The 24,887-nt window shown below is 36.3% G+C and overlaps 1 protein-coding gene across 2 annotated transcripts in view; it reads left to right on the forward strand.

The window, feature by feature from the left end:
• The window catches only part of ADK (adenosine kinase), a 609,732-nt gene that overhangs the window by 230,168 nt on the left and 354,677 nt on the right, over positions 1-24,887 (forward strand). For both annotated transcript variants that reach the window (XM_027858815.1, XM_027858823.1), the window contains exon 4: positions 6,441-6,519. In XM_027858815.1, coding sequence (XP_027714616.1) covers positions 6,441-6,519 — 79 coding nt within the window. The remainder of the gene's footprint in view (positions 1-6,440; positions 6,520-24,887) is intronic.

A 24,887-nucleotide genomic window follows, 5' to 3' on the forward strand; every position in this document is an offset into this window, starting at 1 on the left:
CTAATGCTGTGTTGTACACAAGATGAAGTATAAAATATGCCCTTTGGTAAAATGACTTGAACATCAGATATATAGTAAGAGTGAGGAATAACAGATGAATAGCTTCAGTATTGCTCTATTACCCACATAAAGATATAGAAAAAAATTTCTGATGCATTTGGTGAATCCTTTGGAGGAATTATGGGAGGAAGTAGATGAAAATCACTGTGGAGGATTGTGTATGGGTTGGTTGTAATTTGGTGGAAGGAGTACCTATATTCGTAAGTTCACATTTCCATTGAAGACAATTAATTTATTTCTTAATCTCTTTAGTTGTGATTTTCATTAGTGTATCTCCTAAAATATATTATTTTGTAATGGTTGAGCGATAAAAAAATGTAAAGCAATTACAAGAGGAAAAATTTTTTATATGTTAATTTACAAATTAGTTTTTAAGTGAGACACTGAAGTAGTTCAGGATTTTAGTACCAATGAATGTATTACTATCAGCATGTAAAGGAGACAACAGTGGGAGAAGTGTATTATATTTTAAGTCAAAAGTGCTCAATTTGAATCTCAGCTTTGCCTTTTACTTGGTGTGACTTTTAGCACATGATTTTAACCTATTTCTTTTTGACTGAATTTCCTCATCTGTAAAATGAAGGTAGGCACTGCTACCATCACTTTTAGACATTATGAACCCAATAATTTTACATTTTAACAATCCAACTTCAAATACTATTTAACTGAGCTGTTTGCATGCCAGCTTTTAAAGTGTGTTCGTCCTTCTTTAGTACTGGAAATTAAAATTGAAGACTGTGAAATTTTTTGTTGTGTATTCCATAATGGTGATTTATTGGGAACATTACAAATGATTCCAGTAACAGAAAGGTATAGAAGTGAATAAGGGTTCTAAAAGCTTCTGTCTTAATATTACTCATTTTAAAAAATGGATCAGAGCATTTTTGACTATTTGAAAATGCTTTTTTAAAAAGGTGATATTGTCTTCATGACCAAGGACAACAAACCATTTTCTGACTTTGAAAGGTTATATTGGTTTGATTGGGATGTTAATGGTTGAAGTAAGAGATGATTATATAAATGACACAAAATTCAAGAAACTTCAGTCACACACACTACAAAAGTCATAGGAATTGGACTGACTTATGAATTAAAGAACATTATATGATTTTGATCCTAAACCTTTGAACCTACTCAATCAATGTCAGTTTTTCATGTGATATATTACTTCATATTTTTTTATTTTTAAAATAATAAACATCAGAGAAATGTTTCTCTCAGTCTTTCCTAATGACACTACTACTGTAGATGGCTACTTGAATGCCAGTGCAGAAAAATTTGAAAAGTGTGGACTAACTTTTGTCTACCCCCCAATATGATTGAGAAGTAGAATGAACTGACATAGAAAATAAGACTGAATTTAAATCATGTAATTACATGGTGTTTATTGTGTTGAATTTAAACATACTAAATTCAGTTTAAAATATAGAGGTGATCAGAAAATTAGAATCGTAATTGTTACTTTGGTTGTTCTCAGGCTGTCTTATGGATTTGATCAATATTTCCTAAAAATACATAACTGTAGCAAAAAGTCGACTGCAAAACAAAATACATTTTCATACTTATACATTCTAGATGGTTTTGATGATTTCGGAAACTGCCCTTGTGAATAGTAGAAATTTGTCCTAATATACCTGGGAAGTACTGCAGCAAGAAGAGGCACTTTTACATTTTCCTAGAAATAAATTAAGTGAGATTTGTGGATAAATACCATTTTCTCTTGTTTTGAGTACCTTGGAATCATAGAGAACCTTTATTTCAAAAGAAAGAACTTTTTCTCAGCATACTTAAATTGTGTGCAAAGAATAGTGACATAATTTGAATAGCCTAAATATGCTCCATGTCATCATGAAAATTGAGTATTCACCTGCATATCCTTGAATGGATTGTATCAATATGTCCAGTTCTCTAAATTGATTAAGAATCTTATGTTTTTCTTTTTGTTCCCCTAAAAAATAAAACTTGATTTAGTGAATTGTCAAGTCACTGGAATGATGATTATTTTGTCACAAGGAAATATTTAACGGCCTCTTACAGTGTTTTATACTTTTGGCTGGACAATAGAAAACCCTTGTGAGGTTATAGAACCAGCAGCATAGTGTTAGCTAAGCAGTTCAGATACTGTTTCAGATTATTGTCATCACTGTTACATGTATAAGACATGTATTTGAAGTCTTTTAATGAGTGTTAGGCCTTCATGGTTTTTAAGAAGGAGGAGAAACAAGGTAAGATGTAACTTTTAGATGTAACTCAGGCATCAGAGATGAAAGAAGGTCTTCAGTTTTAGGAATCTTGCCTGTACTACTTACTTTATTGTGTATATTGAAATAATATTTGTGGGAAAATATATTCAGACCATAAATGTGAGAAGTGAGTTTATGGGGCTTTCCAGACAATTTGTGTGAATGGCTTATCAGTGAGGGAATTTGATTCCAAGTACTTGAAGAATCAATGGTACTTGAGTTCCTAAACTACATGGCTTGCTCATGGTGAAATAAGAAGTAATGAAAGTACGTAGCAGAGGAATTGTTTCTATTGCTGTGTTATTTTTGTATATCAAAAATGTCTATCTATGGAATTCCTTTTTTTCTCTATTAATTTATTTATTTTTAATTTTCAACATTCATTTCCATAAGATTTTGAGTTCCAAATTTTCACCCCATCTCGCCCCTTCCCCTAATCTGCCTCCCTTCTATCTCCCCCCCCTTCTCTTTTCCCTTCTGTGTTCCTGTAGGGCCGGATAGACTTCTATACCGCATTGCCTGTATATTTTATTTACCAGTTGCATGTGAAAACAATTTTTAACATTTATTTTTAAAGCTTTGGGTTTCGAATTTTCTCCCATCCTGCTTCCCCACCCACGCTCATCAAGAAGGAAAGCAACTTGATGCAGATTATACATGTGTAGTCATGCAAAACACTTCCATAGTAATCATGTTGTGGAAAACTATATTTCCCTTCATCCTCTCCTGCCCCCCATTTATTTTATTCTGTCTTTTGACCCTGTCCCTCCTTAGAAGTGTTTGCTCCTGATTACCCTCTGCCCCAATCCGTCCTCCCCTTCTATCATCCCCCCACCCCTCTTAAATCCTTCCCCCCTATTTTCCTGTAGGGTAAGATAGATTTCCATACCCAATTGAGTATGTATGTTATTCCTTCCTTAAGCCAAATCCGACGACACTAAGATTCACTCGTTTCCTCTCACCTTCCTCCCCTTCCCCTCTGCTGTAAAAGCCTTTTCTTGTCTGTTTTATGTGAGATAATTTACCCCATTCTATCTCTCCCTTTCTCCTTTTCCCAATATAATCCTTTCTTTTCCCTGAATTTTACTCTCCATATATCACCTCTTCATCTTCAACTCACCTTGTGCCCTCTATCTATGTATCTATGTATCTATCTATCTATCCATATAATTTTTCCCCTCCAACTACCATAATACTGACAAATGTCTCATGAGTTACAAATGTCGTCTTTCCATGTAGAAATGTAAATAGTTCAACCTTAATAAGTCTGTTACGATTTCTCTTTCCTGTGTACCTCTTCATGCTTCTCTTGAATCTTGTATTTGAAAGTAAACATTTCTATTCAGCTCAGGTCTTTTCATCAAGAATGCTTGAAAGTCCTCTATTTCACTGAATGACCATTTTTTCCCCTGAAGAATTACACTCAGTTTTGCTGGGTAGGTGATTCTTGGTTGTAATCCTATCTCCTTTGCCCTCCGGAGTATTATATTCCATGCCCTCTGGTTCCTTAATGTAGAAGCTGCTAAATCTTGCGTTATCCTACTTGTGTTTCCACAGTACTTGAATTGTTTCTTTCTGGCTGCTTGCAATATTTCCTTCTTGACCTGGGAACTCTGGAATTTGGCTACAATACTCCTAGGAGTTTTCCTTTGGGGATCTCTTTCAGGAGGTGATCAGTGGATTCTTTCAAATTCTATTTTGCCCTCTGGTTGAGAATTCTGGAAACTACCACAGCTGTCTGAGCAGGCCTGCTCCAGGTTCGCTGAGGCCTGGTTTTTGCTTGGGCATTCACGCTGAACTGTGTTCTTCTCCCAGCCTGGTGTAATAGACCTTTCAAATCAACCATCCAGGTTGTCTTGGGTTGGAAATTTGTTTCACTCTGTCTTTTTGTGGGTTCTGCTGCTCTGGAATTTGTTTAGAGTCATTTTTTACATGTATTTGCAGGGGTTTCGGGGAGAGCTCAAACAAGTCACTGCTTTTACTCTCCCATCTTGGCTCTGCCCATCTATGGAATTCTTTTCTATGCTCTTTGATTTTTAAAAATCTAAGTTGTACCATACTTTTAGGTGGGCTTGTGAGATTCTTTTGGTTCTCATCTTTGGTAAAACCCTCAAAGGCAAAATATTTTCCCCCATCCCCAGTTTTTTTTTTAACCTATCCTATATATAGATTTTCAGGACACCTAGGTGGTCCAGTGGTTAGAATTCTGGGGCTGGAGTTAGGAATTCTCATCTTCCTGTGTTCATATCTGTTCTAAGATACTTACTTGCTATATGACTTGGGGCAAGTCACTTAACCCCTGCTTAACTCAGTTTCCTCATCTATAAAATGAGCTGGAGAAGGAAATGGCAAAGCACTCTAGTATCTCTGCCAAGAAAAACCCAAATGGGGTTATTTGTGGTCTGAACCCGTGATGTTTTTAGGCAGCTCCAAGTGAAGAAACTCCTCCTCGTTCTGATCTGTACTGATTTTGGGCAGTAAGAGGCCCCCTGAGCCGTCTGGACTTCCGCAGGTAGACATAGGACTTGAACCCACATTTTTTTGACTCTGAGGCTGACTTTTTCTCTATAGAATGGTTGCCTTTAAAGTTGCAGCTGTTATATTAAATTGTAGCTATTCTAGCTAAATGATATTGAGCAAGCTGTATACCAAGGAGATAGCATCCTGGTATTTGCTCAAGTCTTTTCTGTATTCACTATTTGTCTGTATCTTTTACTAACTTTCTGTTCCACTTCTATAATAGCTGTTCCAAACCTTTACTTTAAGCCCGTAACTCCCTCCCACCCACCCACAGCTTCCTCTCTTTGCTGAGAAGTTATCCTTTAGAAACTACTTCTAATCCTTTCAGTATTCTTCCTCTGTTTATTCTTTTTCCTCAGTCTCATTGTGGTCATTGTTCTCCTTGTGAAAGGGGAAGCAGCTTCACTTCTACCAGGGATTGCCTTCCTTTTCCTTTCCTTGGTGATGTTGGTCCCTCAGTCATTTCTTTTATCTTATGCTTTTTTGTTCCTTTTCTTGTGTCCTTCAGCTTTCCCCTTAGCCTAAAAAGATACTTTGTAGGTTTTTGTTGTTGTTGTTTTGTGAGGCAGTTAGGGTTAAGTGACTTACCCAGGATCACACAGCTAGTAAATGTCAAGTGTCTGAGTCCAGATTTGAATTCAGGTCCTCCTGAAGGGCTGGTGCTCTATCCACTACACCACCTAGCTGCCTTAATGCTTAGGTTTTTTATATCGTTAAAATATCAACAACTAAAAAAAATACACAGATTTCCTTGATCTTACCTCTCCTTGTTTCTGTCCTGCCTGTCACTGTCCAAGCCTGGAAGAGCCTGTATGTATTCCCTGTATGTATTTCTTAATCAGCTTTTTACTCCTTGGTACCTGGCAATTTAGCTCTTTACTGAAATTAATGATAAAAGACTTCTTATCACCAAATCCAATGTCACTTTTCTCATTGTTATTCTTATTTTTCTCTCTCTGGAAATAGTTCTCAAACTTTAGTCTCAAGTCCCCTTTACACTCTTAAAAATATTGAGGACCTCCCTTTCTCAAAGAGATTTATTTTGGGTTGGTATTATCTCTGTATACTTACACATATTAGAAGTTTAAATGTCTTCATGTTAATGTGAAAATAGTTTTGACCTTTCAAGATCTCCTGAAGTGGTCTTGGGAACCCTCAGGGAGAACTCTAGCTCTTGAGCACTAAGTCAGGGTTTATAATTCTTGCTTTTGATGCCATCCTTCATTGCTTAATTTTGGCCTTGTATAAGTACTTCATCCCCACTAAACCTTTATTCTCAGATATCAAATGAGTACAAAAACCAACTCTGCATATCTTTGGGTCACCAGGAACAGTCCATTAATGTGCAAACTATACATGCTTAAGGCATTTTGATTATCTGTATAAGTCAGAATCTGCTTATAGTGTTGAATCCCCATTATAATTTTATTGTGAGCCTTTGTCAAACATGTGCCACATCTGATAAACTTTTTGAATGTGTTGACTGATAATATCCTGCCTACTAGCATTAAAACAGCTTCCACTGTGACATGATCTTTTTCATTTCTCATCCAGATTTCCACACATAATTTAAGGAACCTAACCTAAGTTTTTCTTTTGTGTATTTTTTTTTAACAGGTTTGAAGAACTTGTTAAAAAGTTCAAAGTGGAATATCATGCTGGTGGTTCTACGCAGAATTCTATGAAAGTGGCCCAGGTTAGTTAATTAAATAATTCTAAAGAAAAAAAAATGCAAATGGAAATGAGAATGTTAACTCTTTTGCGTCACATTTTTCATTGGAATAAATCTTGCCAGTGTAGAATGGGTTCCTTCATCAATCTTTAATTGGGATTTTTAGTTTAAAGAAAAAAAATTTAATGTTTTTCCCATAACAATTTTTTCTTGGTGATTTGCAGCTCAATTTTTACTTCTCAAAATAAATTTAAATTTTGTCATGTTGTTTCTTAAGAGTTGATACCTTGTCCATTTGATATTTACTTCATCTTCACAGTTAGGCAGGCCCATTTGGGGACTCTCCTCCAGAAAAATCTATAAAACCTTTAAGGAACCATGTAGAACCATTGATTCTCAGAGCTGTTAAGGGACTTCAGAAGCTATGTAGTCCAACTAATACTTGGATGAAATTCCATTCTACAAAATAGGTGATCATTGATTATTCAGTGTTTGCTCGAATACCTCTTGTGAGATGGAAACTATTAAGCCCCAGTGGAGTCCATTTTATTTTTAGATAGACACAACTGTTATGCTGTATTTTTTCTAATAATAATAATAGCTAATAGCAAGCATTTATATAGTGCTTACTATGTGGCAGAAACCATGCTAAATGCTTTTCAGTTATCTCATTTGATCCTCTATACAACTTTTCAAGGTAAGTACTATTATTATCCCCTTTTATCAAGGAGGAAACAAACAGAGGTTAAGTGATTGGCCGAGGGTTAGATAGCTAGTAAATGTCTGAGGCTGGATTTGAATTCAGGTCCTCCTCACTCTAAGCCTTGTACTCTATTTGCTGGGCCACCTAGCTGCTCCTTTGCATCAATCCTAAATCTGCCTTTCTACAGCTTCTACTCATCGTTTCTGTTTCTGCCCCTTTGGGCTTAATTCCTTATCTACTTGATATAACCCTTCACTACTTAAAAACGGCTATCCTAAACATCTTCAATTTTTTCAGTTCCTCTGCAATATGAGGGATTTGGATTAGGTCCCTTCTGGGATCCTTTCCATCTCCAGAATTATGATTGTATGAACTGATTCTTGTTTGACACTATCTCACGGCCCATCAACATCCTAGTCATCCTCCTGTGGACTCTCTCCCACTTATCAGCGTACTTCCTAAAGTGTGGCTTCTACTGATGTGCCAAGTGCGAGGCTACAAATGCAATAAAAAAGAAAGACAGTCTCTGCTCTCAAGGAGGTTACATTCTAACGGAGGAAGACAACACTTCGAAAAAGGAGCTAAAAAGCATTAGAGACAGAGGAAGGCGAAGGCCCTTAGAATGGGGCAAGATGACGAATTCCGTAGAGGCAGTAACACAACTGAGAGAGGAATGAAGCTTCACTGATCTGGACCCATCCCTAAAATGGAAGCCCTGACTGGAATTCACCCATGAAGAAAGGGTGAGGGCAAGGTGAAGTGATATTCCAGAGTGAAAGGTTCTAGCCACTGAAGGACTTTCTAGGATAAAAACACAGCTGAGTTGTGGTAGAAAAGTCCATATATGCTGGATAAATAGAGAATAATTAACAGAGGGAAGGCACTGGAATTAAGAAGGGTTGGGGAAGGCTTCCTGTAGAAGGTGGGATTTTAATTGGCATTTCAAAGAAGCCAGTGAGGTTGATATTTGGAGCAGGGGAGGGAGGAGAACATTTCAAACACGGGAGACAGCTGACTAGAAGCACTGAGTTTACTTTTTCACTTGTGCCCTGACCCAAGAAGTGTCTAGTGAGGACTTTGACTTTCCTAGTCAGGCATACTGTGACTCAGTTAATATATGCCATATTGTGTTTTGATTGTTATACTCTTGAGTTTAGCATAATTGTATTCTATTGTCAGTCAGACACTTGGGATAATCAGAGATTAAGAATATCAGTTTAGAAGTTCAATTCCTAAAAAATAACAGCTTATATATTTTTAATGAGCAGAGTTTGCCAGAATTAATTATGCCATTCTCATTCAAATAAATGGCTTGAGTAATGTGTAAAGTAGTGTAATGAATTCTTTCTAATCTTGAGAATTTTGGTGAATAAGTAAATAAGATCTCTATAAGGGATGGTAGAAGGCAGTGTTTTCTCTTAATGGAAAAAGCTGGAGCCATCTTTTTTTTTTTTTTTTTGATCAGTGTGATTTTGAAGTTGACTCACACATCATAATCACTATTACAGCAAAATCTGGGGTGCTTAAGAGATCATTCTTTTATGTTTACATTGATTATTATTATCTTTTCATATTATGTTTAGCATGAACTTTTAAAAAAAGAACATTGGCAAGTGTTAGAAATGCCATCTTTTAAAATTTTCAAATAAATAAAAACTAATTTTAGAGATAACCTTATACATATTCCATTTACTTCAAAAAACAGTTCTGCTTCATAATGTCAAGGAATATTTGTGATTTTTAATACTAATTTTTTTCAGAATAAATTCAATACAGATGCCTTAGTTTGAATAATATATTTATTATAATTCTATCTTTAATAGTCTCTATTCATTTTTTATACCATCCTGCTATTGGTTTAGTGAACTCAAGTTTTAAGATATGTTTAATAGTGCTTTTTAAATAGTTTGTTTGTTATAAGGCACTCCATATAAAAATCTCCAGAAATCCTTCAGGAAGCTGTTAACTACAGGTTTTGGCAAATCTGTTCACATTCCATCCCTACCCTGCAAAGTTTTATGTTTTCTTCATGTCACTGGACTGTCCCAAGTAATCCGTTATTATATAAATAGAAAATGTGAATTATGTTTGGGGCAGTTTTGAAGAAAAAACTCTGTTGCTTTAAATACTTTCATAGAAAATGTTACTACTCAGTTGATAACTGTTCCTGGTAGTTTTGTTTCTTGACAGATATTTATTTTCATGAACTGATTTCTCAGCTGAAATCCAGTTTTTTATCTAATTAGTTCCTCCTAGGAATTGGATAAGATTAAATAAAAACTTGTCAATAAATAAATGCTAAGTAATGATTGGTACTCAACTCATCATTGGGAAATCTCATTATTCTCCAGGATTGAATATGTCGAATAAGTTCATCCCATCAGTATGCTCTGTTCCTCTGATTGGACTGGGTGACTGAGGACAGTGCCATTAGTCCAAAGCCTCTATTCATGAAAGGGGTTCAGCCCAGTCTTCTCCCTGTTTTCTAACAACTACGCTGCTTTTGGACTTCTTTGGACTTCTCTATAGGACCGCACCTGGGTATCTCCTCTCCTTACTTTTTCCTTCCTTTTGTGTAAGGGTTTCCTCAATTAAATTGTAAACTCCTTGAGGGCAGGAACTATCTTGTTTTTTAAAACTTATATGTATATTCCCAGTACTCATCACAGTGCCCAGCACATGGTAAACCCTTAATGAATGTTTATTGGCTGAGTGACTAAAAGTATTGTATTGAACTCTTTGTTTTTACCAAGCTTTGGTAAGCACTAAACTACTTAGAAAGCTACTATAGTTTATGCCTCAGTTATCTGACATCATTGTTGAATAAGCTGTTCCTTTTCAGATAATTTTGCTAATTGAAGCATTTATTTGTAAAAACCAAGAGCTCTTTTAGTTGCCATATTTTTTCAAATTATAGTATTTTATTTTTTTCCCTAATTACATGTCAAGACAATTTTTAGCATTCAGTTTTAATAAGATTTTGAGTTTCAAATTTCTCTCCTTCACTCCCCTCCCTTCTATCTCCACCCTTCCCCTCTTCCTAAAATGTTAGGGGCAATTTGATATAGGTTATACATGTGCTATGATATAAAACGTATTTCCATATTAGTCATAATTGTGAAAGAAGAAACAGATCAAAAGGGGAAAAAAAAACCAAAAAGTGAAAAAATGTGCTTTGATCTTCATTCAGACTCCATCAGTTCTTTATCTTGATGTGGGTAGCTTTTTCCTTCTTGAGTCCTTTGTACTTGTCTTGGATCATTGTGTTGCTGAGAAGAACTGAGTCATTTATAGTTGATCAACACACAATGTTGCTGATACTGTGTGCAGTGTTTTCCTGGTTCTGCTCATTTTACTTTGTATCAGTTCATAAATGTCTTTCCAGGGTTTTCTGAAATTTACCTGCTCATCATTTCTTATTCCACAATAGTATTCATCCATTACAGTTAAGTGCCACAGCTTGCTTAGCCATTGATGGGCCTCTCCTCAGTTTCCAATTTTTTGCCATTACGAAAAGGGCTGCTATAAATATTTTTCCACATGTAGGTCCTTTTCCTTTTTTTTTTTAATAATCTTTTTGAGATTATGCAGACCTAGTAGTGGTACTGCTGGATCAAAAGGTATGCACAGTTTGATTGCCCTTTGGGCATTGTTCCAAATTGCTCTCCAGAATGGTTGGATCAGTTTACAGTTCCACCTAGTTGTCATATTTTGATGGAAATCTTTTAAAATATAGTCTCTTCTTCCTTGACTTCTTAAACAGTGTACATTGAACATACTTTTACTCTCATGTTGTCTTAGAATCTTTGGAATATCACTTATTGTAGAGTTTTGTAACACAGTTCTATTTTTACGGGCTAATGAGATATATTGGGTTGTTTGTCTCTGCACCCAGTCTTCTCAGATGGCTTTGCCAATTTTAGTTTTTGTGCCTACTCTTTCAACTTTTTCATTTATTCCTTTGCTATCAGGTTGTCAGTGGTCACCTCTTGATGCTTTCACTATCCCTCTATTTAGTCTCCATTATTATTCCTACCTCCCTTTAGCTCTTTTTAATCTTAGCTTAGAAGTCAACTGAGTATGTTTGTTAGATTTGTCCCCAGATTAAGAGCTATTAGACTCTAAGAGACTGTTACATATGAAATGAGCAAAGTTCATGAGCATTAGAAGACAATTTGTGAATTTGATTTTTGAGGCTCGGTGACTTGACCTATTTCTAGATTGTCTGCTGTGTGCTAGGTAGTTGAACAGTAGAAATAAGAAACATCTGGATAAATGAGATGGTAACTATATCTGCATTTTGAGAATGTGCTTATTACCATAGCCATAGTGGTGTGTGGAGTCCCTTTATTGTACTTCTCACTAAAAGCTTCACTTTTAGGAGAATTTTAGTAATGTTAATGATCGGATTACCAAAAATTTACTTTTTCCCTTCTTAAAAATGATGTTCCAATGGAGTAAAATTTACCCTTTTTTTTTTTTTTTTAAGTTCAGGGAGATAGGGAAGATTTTCCTCACTGGCCAAAATATTGTACCAAAGCCAAGAACTTTCCTTATTCTTCTTGACCTCTCTGTAGTCTGTGACGCTATCAATCACTCCCTTCTCTTTATAATTCTCTTTTCTCTAGATTTTGGGGCCACTACTCTTTCCTGCCCTTCCTTCTACCTACTTGACTAATCTGAGTCTTCTTTCTCAGTTTCCTTTGTTGGATCCTCACTTAGGTCCTGCCAGTTAACTGTTGGTGTCCTCCAAGACTCCATCCTAGCCCCACTTTTTTTTTTTTTTTTTTTTTGGTTTTGTTTTGTTTTTTTTAAGGCAATTGGGGTTAAGTTGCCCAGGGTCACACAGCTAGTAAGTGGCAAGTGTTTGGTCTGAGGGCAGATTTGAACTCAGGTCCTCCTGACTTAAGGGCTGGTGCTCCCACTTCTGTTTGTACTGCTTCACTTGTTGATCTCATTGACTCCCACAGATTCAACTCCCATATTTATGCAGATGATTCTCAGATTTATTTTTCTACCCTTAACTAATTTAATCTTGCATCTCTAGCTGCCTATTAACATCTTAAACTAGATGTCTCCTAGATATCTTGTGCTCAGCATTTCTAAAACTGAACTTACTTTCTGTTTAGTTGCTGAGATCTGAATATGAGTAACAAGGACCTCGACTTCTTCACTTGCATTTTGTACTGGCCAAATTTATTTGCATGAAAGGATAAGGGAATTTTGAGAATTTTCAACCCTAATTCATGTAGTTACCTGGGTGAAAGGAGTCTGATTGCTGCCAAGATGTAGGTGTTAATAGAAAAAAATTTAACCTTGAGGGCTAGGAAGACAGCTGCCTGGTTGGCGACAATTTGGTGTAGTAGACAAGATGTTCATTTTGGAGTCAGAAGACTTTGGTGCTTACATCCTTGCTTTGCTCTCCCTGTGTGTCTCTAGTGACATCGCCTCTCTTGGCTGCAGTTCCAGCTCTGTGCCCATGTTAGCAAGTTCCTTTGTTAGCAGAGTGTCTCCTAGCCTCTGAGTGTACAAAGAGCTGTCAATCAATGGTTTTTATGAAGCACCTGTTATGTGCTAGGCACTGTGTTAAATCCTTGGAATACCAGGAGAGGCAAAAAATAGTCCTTGCCCTTGAGGAGCTTACACTGTAATGGTAAAAACTACATGAAAACAAACATGTACAAAACACACTATACATAGTATAAATAGAAAATAATTAGAGAGGGAAGGTACTGGAGTTAAGAAGGGTTGGAGAAGGCTTCCTATGGAAGGTGGGATTTTTAATTGGGATCTAAAGGAAGCCAGTGAGGTTGATATTTGGAGCAGGGGAGGGAGGGCATTCCAAGTGTCAGGGACAGCCAGAGAAAATAACCCAGAGCCAAGAGATAGATTGTCTTCTTTGTGGAACAGTCAGGAGGCTAGTGTCACTGGATAGAAGAGAATGTGTTGGAGAGTAAGATTGAAGAAGACTGGAGATGTGTCATTGGAGCTAGGTCTCGAAGGGCTTTGAGTGCTAAACAGAGCACTTTTATATTTGCTTCTAGAGGCACTAGGAAGCCATTCAAGTTTATTGAGTATTGGAGTGACGTGATTGGACCTGAGTTTGAAAATCACTTTGGTGGCTGAATTGGGGATAGATTGGAGTAGGAAGAATTGAGACAGGAAGCCCTGCAAGCAGGCTCTAGCAATAGATCAGGTTTGAGGTGACGAGGTTCTCCGCTGCAGTGAGGGCATGGCAGTGAATGAGGAGAAAAAGGGACACGTTTGAGAGATGTTGGAATGGTGAAGTTGACAGGTCTCGGTACAGATCGGATATCCTTATCAGAGAGAGGTGTCCTAGTTCCCAGTACCCGAAGAGATCGGAGAAATGCATCCTTGAAGCTGTTTGCATTGAGTAATGGCCAGCAGTAGGGATGAGACCAGCAGAATGATATGCCCACATGAGAATGAGAGACAATGGAAACAGTATGGGCACTATCGGGGAGCCACAGAGCCAGGTTTCAAGCTTAGCAGGGAGCAGGCTCAGCAAAAGTAATCATTGCATTGACACTCTAAGAAGACATCAGTGACCCTCCACTGTTGGAGGCAGCAGATCCTCTTCCAGATGTGCATGGGGCACACATTCCCTGATTGTATCCATTCTTCCTATTGATGATATGTGTGTGTTTTGGTGGGAGAATGCCCCAGGTTTATTGGAGGAATTTCCCAATTCTATTTTTCTTTCTATGCTTTTTTATTAATTATGTCCTCTAACTCGTGAATGTAAATATGTTTGTGAAAGCATTTAGGGGAAGAGTACCCCCAGAGTACCTTGATTCTGAGTTACGGTCTTTTGGCTCCAACATTTGGTCATGCTTCTTGTTGTTATTAATTGTCTGTCAAGTAAAGCACTTACACCAGAGTCCTGAAAATTTTCATGTCAGTTTCCTTTGTTACATGAAATGTTATTTGGGTTAACAAGCATACCAGAAGAATATAAACTTCTGAGCTTGGGGACTAGGTAATTTTTTATATTTTTGTCTCCAGCACTGCTTACAGTATCTTTTACATGCTTAGTAATTGCTTATTGAATTGAATTTTTTTTTTTAAAGCTATAGGTTTCTTTGTTATTCTTTGTCAGTCATTCAAAGACTATTGTGAAGTGCTTACTCAGAATGCTTTAGGTCACCTCTGCTGGTGATTTTGCATAGAGGAAATGGGAGATTGTGTTTGCTGGGGGTTGGGGGAGAGAGCTAGGTAATTTTGTAGCTTGATCCATACATGTTGTGGGGTCATGTGCCAGCACTAGGAGGGCCACATGAGGTTATTGTGCTGCCTTGGCTCTGAGAGCTGAGCTCTAGGGAGTAGGGAACCTCAACAGAAGGCCCTGGTGGAAAGTGACCAAAGCCAAATTTTAACATTCTCAGAATTTTGCCTTAGACTTGTCTTGTACCCCAGAAAGAGGACCTTTCTTCTCCTCCCCTGCTTGATCCCTAGTTCCTCAAATTCAAGGTAGTAATTTTTAGTATCGCAATTTAATTGCATTATGGATGAAATAAGATTTTGTGGACTGACTTGGTTCTTCACTTCTGTTCATGGTTTCTGTGTGAAAAATCCATTCTGATTTCCAAAGTGTTTCTCAGCCAAATTTTGAAAGACTTATTCTCAAGCTGGTAATTCCCTATATAAAAAGGTAAAGCACGTGGTCAAGCCAGGAAGGACTATGCTTGACAAGAAAAAGGTCATTTAGGTCATTGAGGTTTGCATAGAAAGGTAGGAATATGACCTAGACTCAGAGATTCCAGAGATTGGACAGGTTTGTGAGTTGGTGAGGCATTTTGGGGTAAGTTGTCTTTCATACCTGTTGCCTGTCAGGATAGCAGTAAAGCTCTCTTTGCCAATGTTATTTAGAAATGTAAGAAGTGGTAACTCTCATTTCCATCTGGAAAGCTGGGAAGGTAGGCAGGAACAACTTTCCTTCTGCAGGCTCATCCTCTGGGAAATAATTCTCTGTTTCCTCCTGTTCCTGTAATAAGAAAGGCTTCTTCTTTTCTTTTCACCTGATTATTAAAATTTATTTTCCTTTTCAGGCTCCTACAGTTGTGTTCTTCATACATGTCATAAGTTGAACATTCTCATTTTGAAGATTGCCTCTGTATGTATGTGTGTGTGTAATTGGGTTATATATGAATTTTCTCAATTAATTTAGGATGGTTGGTTTAAAACCAAATTTATACACATTAGAGTATAACTATGAAATGAATATGCCATCATATCCTAAATAGTGTCGAAAAGAATCTGGTGTAATAGAGATAACAGACTAAGAGACTTGTAGATTTCCCACTCTTTCATAGCTTCACCATTCACTTGTTGGGTATGTAGCTCAAGTAATTTAACCTCTGTTCTTTGTTTCCCCAATTTGTAGAAAAAGGATAAAATTTATTGTTTACTTACGTGTGAGTATGCCCTGTATTTGATAAATTGCTAACTTGATGGATTTTGTAATGAGACATAAAAATTTATTATGCTGTATAGTATGGTTGCAAGAGGCTTGGATTTGAATTTAGATCTTAACCAATTCCTTTATTTTCTCAAGCCTTGGTTTCCTCAACTGTTATGATATAGGGCATACCAACAGTTTTATCGCTTCTCTGACTTAGCTAGCAAAGTGTTTTGAGGCTCAAATGTGATAGTATATCTGTTAACACTTTGTAAATTGTAATGCACATCATATTAGATGTAAATTTTAATAATAATTGAACAATATCTTCTAATTTAATTTATTATTAACATATTTATGAGGCCATTTTTATTGTAACTCATTTTATCTTTTGCTTGTTTTTACTAAAATAGTTTTTTAATGTTGTGTCATCTTTATGTAGAAGTGGATCCTACCCAAATTAGTATCTAGATTTCGTAACAGAGTTTTGACTTTCAGTACTGACTTACTTTGCTTAAAATGTGCTTTGAAAACGATTGTATATGGATTTGTTTATGAAAGACAGCAAGACATGAAGAAGGAAAGGATTTTTGCGTGATTCAACGCTGACGTTTTAGATTCCCCCTTCCTGCTTAGGTTTCGGCCTTACTCCTTCCTGTCTTTGGTGCAGTCTGTAGCAGTTCATATGACTTTGTATTTTCCTTTCCAAATTTTGGTACATTTGGGGACAGTAGTGTCCTGGCTTGGGGAGACAGAAAACAGACCCTGTGAAGCGGGCATGAGAGAGGGGGGAAAACAGGGTCTGAGCTTCGTTTAATTAACCCTTTGTCTGGCAGATTCACATGTATTCTGTTCAGAGAATCCTCTAATGGCAACAATAATTGCTATTTTAAATTAGGGAGAAAAAGTAAGGGGAAAAGGAAAAAAGCATTCATTCCATTAAGGGGGAAGTTTTTTCTTTATTTCATTCTCAAAATGTACAATTTTTCTTTAATATTTAAATGAAATATTAAGATAACTGTAAGAACTCTACCAAAATATGCAAAAATTAAATTTTGTAACAAGCTCTTGTCAATGTAATTTGTTTTACAAAATAAAATGTGGATTCTTTTTCAAATATAGCAGTTCAAGTTAGTTTTATTATTATAGCAAATTGTATCCCCTGAAATAGTGTTGGTAAAGGTAATGTTAATAGTCTCATTTCTTATACATATAGTTTGTATGTATTTCAGTTACCATAAAAGGGTGTAGCTCTGTTATTTTAACAACCTGCTAAAAATAACGAATACTGGAATGTGAAAATTAGGTTTATTCCCTCTAATAGCTCATTACCTTAATGTTTGTTATCAGTGACTTATGATTTGGTGGTGATATGGACGAAAGTTCTTTTTAAATTTTGTAAACATCTTGTAACCCTTTAACCAAATATAAGTTCTATGAGGCTTCTGTCTATATATATAGATATAGATCTTTCTTTTGATGACGTGTTTGCGCCTGACATTTGTGCTTCTTTGTCCTAATTTCTAGTCACTTATATGTGAGTGAGTTAAAGAGAAGCTAAAAAGTTCTCTCTGAGGATGGTTCTCATTTTGTTGTATTCATCTGATTCAAACATTTGTAGTAACAAGACTGATGATGATGTTTATAGTTTTGTGTTTTATTTTTTGGGTTTGATCAATCCATATCTTTTCCCTGTATTATGAGATAAGAAGAAAGTGCTGGTTTACTTAATTACTTTGCTACACTTAAGCTATTGCTGTTCTCAATGACATAGCTACTATTTGTATTTCATGTTTTGACAGAAATCACTAAAAATAATTTTGTAGATTTTTACAAACTTTGAGTAATTGTCACTTGCCTATTATTTTCTAGCGAAATTTGTTACCTATTCATTTGCCCAGAGGTCCACTGATTTCTCTTTCCACCCCTTTAAAAACAGTACAAAGGTCTTTAAATTCTTTATTAGCTCTTTTGTCATTTCCTCTAGGCAGCAACCAACAGAAGCACTTAGGGGGGGCCTAACTCAGCTTGACAGGTCAGAGGCGTTATGTCTTCCTGTGTTGCTAGATTTAATAGTCTCAGAGCCTTTATCAAAGAAAGTGCCCACCAACATTGCTCTGAGGCAAAGCAGTTATAAACATACACATGTGTGTGTGTTTCTTTATGTACAAACACATTTGGATATCTTTATTGGAATGAGTATGTGCTAGAACCATAATTCAGACAAATTTCTTGTAAAATTGAACATGTTTTAGATCAATGAGCTTTACTATTTTACAAGCTGCAACCAACACAATTTTCTTTAAAAAAATATTTTCAGTGGATGGGAGATTCAAACCCTTCCAAAACAATATACTGATTTTGTTGTTGTTCTTCAAGACTCACTAAATGGTCTGGGTATAATGCAAACAGATCTTTATCATGCAACCAATCCATTAATGAATATATTAAACAGTTAAATAACTTATAATTTCTTGTAAATCTTATACAGACATCTTGTAGTACATTTTCTGCCTGGGATCAAGTCTAACCAGCACTTAGTATTAGGAATCTCAAGTATGTTCAATTAATTTTTTATTTCCTAAATGACCAGATTTTACTTTGATAGGCCAATGGTTGTATTTTTGGAACATTTATCATTTCTGCGATTATAGCTTCATTGAATATTGATAAAAAAATTTAATTTGTCTCCTCCTTTTTGAAATTACTTTGTATTACTTGATATGTACTTTGTATTTACCTATACTGGGCTTGTCTCTTCCTAGTAGAATGTAAAGTACTTGAGGGCTGAGACTTTCTCTTTGTATCCCAAGTACCTTATTAATGGTAAAGGCTTAACTAATGCTTTTTGAATTGTTAAGCTGAACTACCATATTTATAATTTTTTATAATTTATTTGGCAGATATATAATGATTTATACACTTTTAATAGCACATTACTTGGTTCAGTCCTGTGATAAATTGAGTATGTTGTACAGAATGTATCCTTTTTTTTTGATTCAGCATTATCATCATTAATATGAATTATTATCATATGCCACCATGTAGGGTTTCTCACAAGCAATTACAAGTGTCTGCAGTTCTTAACCAACAGTACAGTATTAATGATTACACTTGCATTTGTGTTGAGTTACCATTTTCCAAAGACTATCAGATACATTGTCATTTGAACTTGACAGTCAAGAGAAGTGGTGTTATCCCCATTTAACATGAGGAAACTGAGATTCCAAGAAGATCAGTGGCTTTCCTCAGGGCCCATGGCTCTTTTTTTTTAAAATTTATTTATTTTAATTTATCAACAATCAATTTCATATGCTTTTGAGTTTAAAAATTTTCTCCCTCTCCCTCCCCATCACCCTCCCCAAGATAGCGCACAATCTGATATAGGCTATACATATACATTCCTATTAAACATAATTTCACATTAGTGATGTTGTAGGTAAGAATTACAACCAGTAGGAGGAACCAGTAAAAAAAAATAGCAGATAGTATGCTTTGATCTGCATTCAAATTCCATAGTTCTTTCTTTAGATGTGGATAGCATTTTCCATGACGAGGCCTTTGGAGATGTCTTAGATCCTTGTATTTCTGGGAAGGGTTAAGTTTATCCCTGTTAGTCATCGCACAACGTGGCTGTTACTGTGTACAACATTCTCTTGGTCCTGCTCACTTCACTCATCATCAGACCATACAAGTCTTTCCAGGTTTTTCTGAAGTCTGCCTGTTCATCATTTCTTATAGCACAATAGCATTCCATTACATTCATATACCACCATTGTTCAGCCATTCCCCAATTGATGGGCATCCCCTCAATTTCCAATTCTTTGCTACCACAAAAAGAGCTGCTATGAATATTTTTGTACATGTGGATCCTTTTCCCATTTGTATGATCTCTTTGAGATATAGCCCTGGAAGTGCTATTGCTGGGTCAAAGGGTATGCACTTTTTTATAGAGGGCCCCTGGCTCTTAACCCAAGTCTCTTCATTCATAACCCTGGTATGTTTCACTTTTCTCTTTGGTTGTTCTTTTGGCTCTTCCTGTATGATCAGCTGTGACTTCTCTATGCCTTTTGGTTTATAGTAGCTCCTTTTAGAAGAGAATTGTTGCTTCTATTGTATTCTTTAGCTATAATTTATTTTTCATTCTTACTTTTTTGGTTTGGACCTATGATTGCATTGGTGTAAGGCATTCCTGTTGAGGAAACTTCCTCTTGCAATACAAAACCACAAATGTTACTCAGTTTATAATGTTAGATGCCTAGGGCATTCAGAGAGTGTAAGCGACTTGTTCCGTATCACGTTTCCAATAAGTCAGAAGTTGTCGTTGAAGCCAGAGCTTCTTTAAGCTGAGACCTGCTTTCCATCCACTATATAAGTTTGATTCTGTAGTTGCAGCTTGAGATAAACTAGAGACTGCTCAAGGATGAGAGAGAACCAGGCATAACAAATCACTAATCTCATTAAATTTTTTTGTCCAGTACTAATCAGGTGACTTCTTGTTTCTCCTCAGGTGGCCCTGAAACAAAATCATTTTTTAGCCTTTTCTTACTGATTCAAGGCTGGGTTCCAAAGAGTTAATGTTTGTCATAAGTCTAACTACCTGATATCTTTTTATTTTGAGGGGGCAAATGTAATTTTAAAAATATTATTAAGTGTTCTTACTTTTACATTTCTTTGTAATTTATGTTTTGTGGTATATTAGATATTTGCAAAACTACTAACTCTATTCTCAGATTACCAGTGTAAATTGTGTACAACTATGTAAAAATTTCAAAAGAACTTCTTGAGCCTTTCTTGATAAAAAAAAAATGATAAATGTATTTCTATTATAGATTTCTTCATGATCTGATTTTTTTTTTTTTTTGAGGGCATGTAGGTGACAGAGTGGACCTGGGGTCAGGAAGGCTTGAGTTCTGATATGACTCAGACATTTAACTAACTGTGACCCTTGGCTAGTGACTTAACCTTATTTACCTCAGCTTCCTCATCTGTAAAATGAGCTGGAGAAGGAAATGGCAAACTGTTTCAGTATCTTTGCTAAGAATGCTTCCGATGGGGTCACAAAGAGTTGGACAGTACGGAAACAACAACAATAATAGTAACAAATCTTTTCATTCTTTTAACACAATACCCCCTAATAAAACATACATTATTTTCATGCCACACTGGCCTGTTTGCTGTTCCTCACATAAGAGAGTACATGTCCATCTGTGTGCCTTTGAATTGACTTTCCCCAGGCTTGAAATGTTCTCCTTGTTAATTATCCTGTAGAACAAACCTAGTTTCCCATCTCTTTAAGGAAGTTTTGTCCTGGTCTTCTTCCCCAGCAGGTGCTACTGAATTCCCTTCTAAGGTAGCTTCTTTCCATTTTTTCTGTGTGTATCTTATGTATTCCAGTTTCTGTGCATGTTATCTCCCCCATGTGAACTGCAGAATTTAGAATGTGAACTCCATGAGGCACAGAGACTGCTTTTGCTTTTTAAATTCAGGGCTCAGCACAGTGCCTTATACATAAGCGCCTAATAAATGCTTACTGATTGATTTATTGCTATTCTAGAAATTCTAGCCTGTTTCTCATTTCCTGTACTAGTACCTGTGGCCATGTCTTAAATAATAGAGTAAACATTTTGCTATGTCTGAAATAATTTCTTTCTAGTAGAGAATATTTCTTCTGTTGACTTGAAGAAAAGGAGTTGGGGGTAAGATTATACTTCTTTTAGAGCTATGGTGCAAATAAATTCATGGAGAAGCTGGAATTTGTAGATATTCTCTCTACATTTTATCCTCTCCATTTGTCTTTGTTTGAAGATGGCTTTCTTTTCCTGTTAAAGACTTACTTCCTTGAACATCTATCCAATCTTAACAAATTGATTCATCATTCTCATAAGTTTTGATAGCTTAGTACTTTATCTTTAATGCTCAAATCTTTTATTTTTACTTTAAACATAACCTGTCTTGAATCTAGTGTTTTTTTTTTTTTTGTTGTTGTTTTTAACAACTGCCTCAGAACATCACATGCTCTTCCATTTTGGCATGCCAAACCATTAAACAAGGCAATCTTCTTCAGCTTCTGTTATGAAGTTTTTCATTGGTCTCTCTTTATTGAATTGTGCATAAATTGTTTCAACATACAGTAGTAATGGAGGTTTTCACATAGTATCTAAGAAAGTTTTTTTTCCCCCCTCCTTAATTTCTCCTGACTGAGTGGCATGGTAATACAAGGAATATAGTTTTGAGAATTGTGTCTTAAGCTTTTTTTTTTTAACACAAAAATTAATTTTGCTGCTGAAAAGCTGAGAAAAAAAGATTACTTTAGGACAACAGGAAACTCGTTGAATTAAAGTGAAGAGAACTGTGAATATGATAGAGCATGAATAATTTATAACATCTAACTACAGTCTGTTTTTAAACAAGTAAAATTTTTAAAATTCCAAGACATTATTATAAATTCCTTTTAAAATTATTCCAACACTTTTTACTTGTTATATTGAAATTCTTTATTTAAAAAACAACAACACTCAAACCTGGTTATCTTTTGAGGTGATCTATTTTACTTAGAAAAACTAGTTGGGGGTTAAAAAGTCTTTTTTACTAGGTGTTGTTCTGGGAACCTAGGAGCAGGCCAGATCTCATTAGATCTAAAAAGAAGTAACATTATAATGATCAAAGAGAATTATCTGTTCTGATGGCTCACACCTGGAGGAATTGTAGAAATGTCAACAGCACAACTATATTTATAAATATCGGAGCAGTATGTGGCAGATGGGGATGCAGCACAGAGTTTACGTCCTGTTGTCCTGTCATTAAACAGAGTGTAATATTTGTAAGGTGCCTGTTAGTCCCAATTTTAAAATTAATGAGTAGTTTTAAGCAACACCAATTTCAGAAAATGAAAGCTAAAATAGACTGCTCCATTTCTGCTTTCTCCCTGAAGTTTATATAATTTGAAAATGTAAGAGTAAACACTGAAATGCTTTAGTTATGTTTTTCTTTTTTATGCTTAAATATTTGGATGGAGGATATGAAGGTGAAAATATCAGTGCATATTGTCATAAATCCTTTCCTATACTTGTAGCACTGATTTTCTGAACCAAAATGTCGGGTTTTACATTTAATCACATGATATCCAATCTGCAGTTTTAGATTGAGGGATCCCAGTTTCTTCATATGATGTATGAGCTTTGTCTGCCCTCTTGGTGTGTTCTTCCCATTTGAAGAAGATGCTGTTTGGGCTCAGTATTGGGCCAAGGATAGTCCTGTGCTAGAGCTCCCTCCAGTTTAGCTTGTCAATTACTTTTTTGTGAGTTTGATGAGTTAACTAGTTCAGAATGCTTTCAGTTTTACATCCAGCCCATAGTACATCATTTTGTCAGCAACAGTTTAGTGAGGGATGTTGTTAAATGCATTTCCAAAATCTAGCTGTGTTAGAAATGAGAATTGTTTCAGATACATTATTTTTGATAAATCCATGATAGGCTTAGGCCACAGTGATCAGCCTTTCTTTTTCTAAATACTCAGGTCCCCTTTTTGATGAACATCATGGCAAAGTAAGCTCCTGAATTGGCTTCTTGTCCTGTGATGCCCACTGTGTGTTGGGCATTTCCAATAAGATGCACTGCAGCACCTCAAACTCAGCTTGTTGAAAATGGTCATTCTATTTCCCTCAAGACCCACCCCTTTCCCAGATTTTCCTATCCCTGAAGGGCACTCCCAACTTTCTGGTCACTAAGGTTCACAGCCTTGGTGTTGTTCCTCACTCTTCACTCACATTTACCGTAAACATCCAGTCATTTGTGAAATTTTCTGCTTGTCATCTCTCTCCTTCTTCCCTTACTCCCAAGCCCAGCACCCTCATTCAGGCCCTCTCACACATCACGTGCATTATTGCAGCAGCCTTACCACTTGTCTGCCACCTCAAGTCTTTTCTGTTGCCAGTCTGTTTCACGTAGTTGCAAACATAATTTTCTAAAAGCACAGGTCTAAGTGCCAGTTAACTTTCTCTTTAAGTTCCCCAAATTCATTCTTACCTTTAGGACGAAATGTAAACTCCTCTATTTTTAAAAATCCTTTTTCGGTCCAGCTCCAGCTTGTCATTTCAGACTGATGACACATTTTATTCCATTTCTTGCACACTCCGGTCCTGTCACGCCATCTTTCTTTGATGTTCCTCGTTCACATCACTTCCATTTCCCGTCTCGTCGCCTCTGCACTAGCCATCTCGAATGCTCTTCTTCCCCTCTGCCTTGTAGAATCATTAGTTCAATCAGAGTATAGCTTTAGTGCTACCTTCTGTGGGGCGGCTCAGTGGTGCAGTAGAAAGAGTGCTGGGCCTGAAGTCGGGAACATTCATCCTCCTGAGTTAAAATGTGACCTCAGACACTTAATAGCTGGGTGACCCTGGGCAAGTCACTTAACCCTGTTTGCTTCAATTCCTCACCTGTAAAATGAGCTGGAGAAAGAAACTTCATACTACTCCAGCATCTGTCAAGAAAATGCCTGAACAACAGCAAGGCTAGCTTCTAGATTTGGACTTAATTAATCTGTCTAACCCCTACCGCCCTCCCCACCAAAATCATCTAGTGTAGGTATTTTGCGTGTGTGCGCACGCGCACAGGCACACACACACTCTGTACTCTGTATATGCATGTTGTTTCCCCTATTAAAAAAATGACCTCTGAATTCACTTTTATCTTTGTCTTCTCTTTGCCTGTCATAATTCCTGGTACTTAGACGAGGCTTAATAAATACTTAGTTATTGATAGTGGATAGAAGTGAGTAGGGAGCATATTTCAGGCATATATGCAAAAACATGGAGCTCTGAGCTAGAATATACATTTACAATGAAAAAATGGAATGAATGAACATGCATTTATTAATAAGCACATGCTGTGTGTTAGGCACCATGCTAAATGTTGGGGATACAAATATAAGAAGCAAGTCAGTCCCTATGGTCATGGAACTTACATTCTAACAGAGAAAGACAACACATATGGGGAGTTAAGGTCAGGGTGGATTTTCATCTGCAAAGTTTTATGGATTGTGAGTGAAGTCATAGGATAGGTGATTGACAGTCTTTCTAGAGTGATAGTGTTGATTTGATTACTTTTCTCAGATCCATATTTTCTACGCATGCAGCTTCATGGAAGGAAAAGGACTGGAGTGCATTTGTGGTGTCTTGGAACACCTAGATATGGTGAATTCTTGACAATGATAGTCCAGGCGTGGAAGTTGGGTGTGTTTGTAGCAAGTAGAGGATGGAGCACAGTAGCA

The sequence above is a fragment of the Vombatus ursinus genome, unplaced genomic scaffold, assembly GCF_900497805.2.
Source record: "Vombatus ursinus unplaced genomic scaffold, bare-nosed wombat genome assembly UNPS02000749.1, whole genome shotgun sequence".
Classification (NCBI taxonomy): Eukaryota; Metazoa; Chordata; class Mammalia; order Diprotodontia; family Vombatidae; genus Vombatus; species Vombatus ursinus.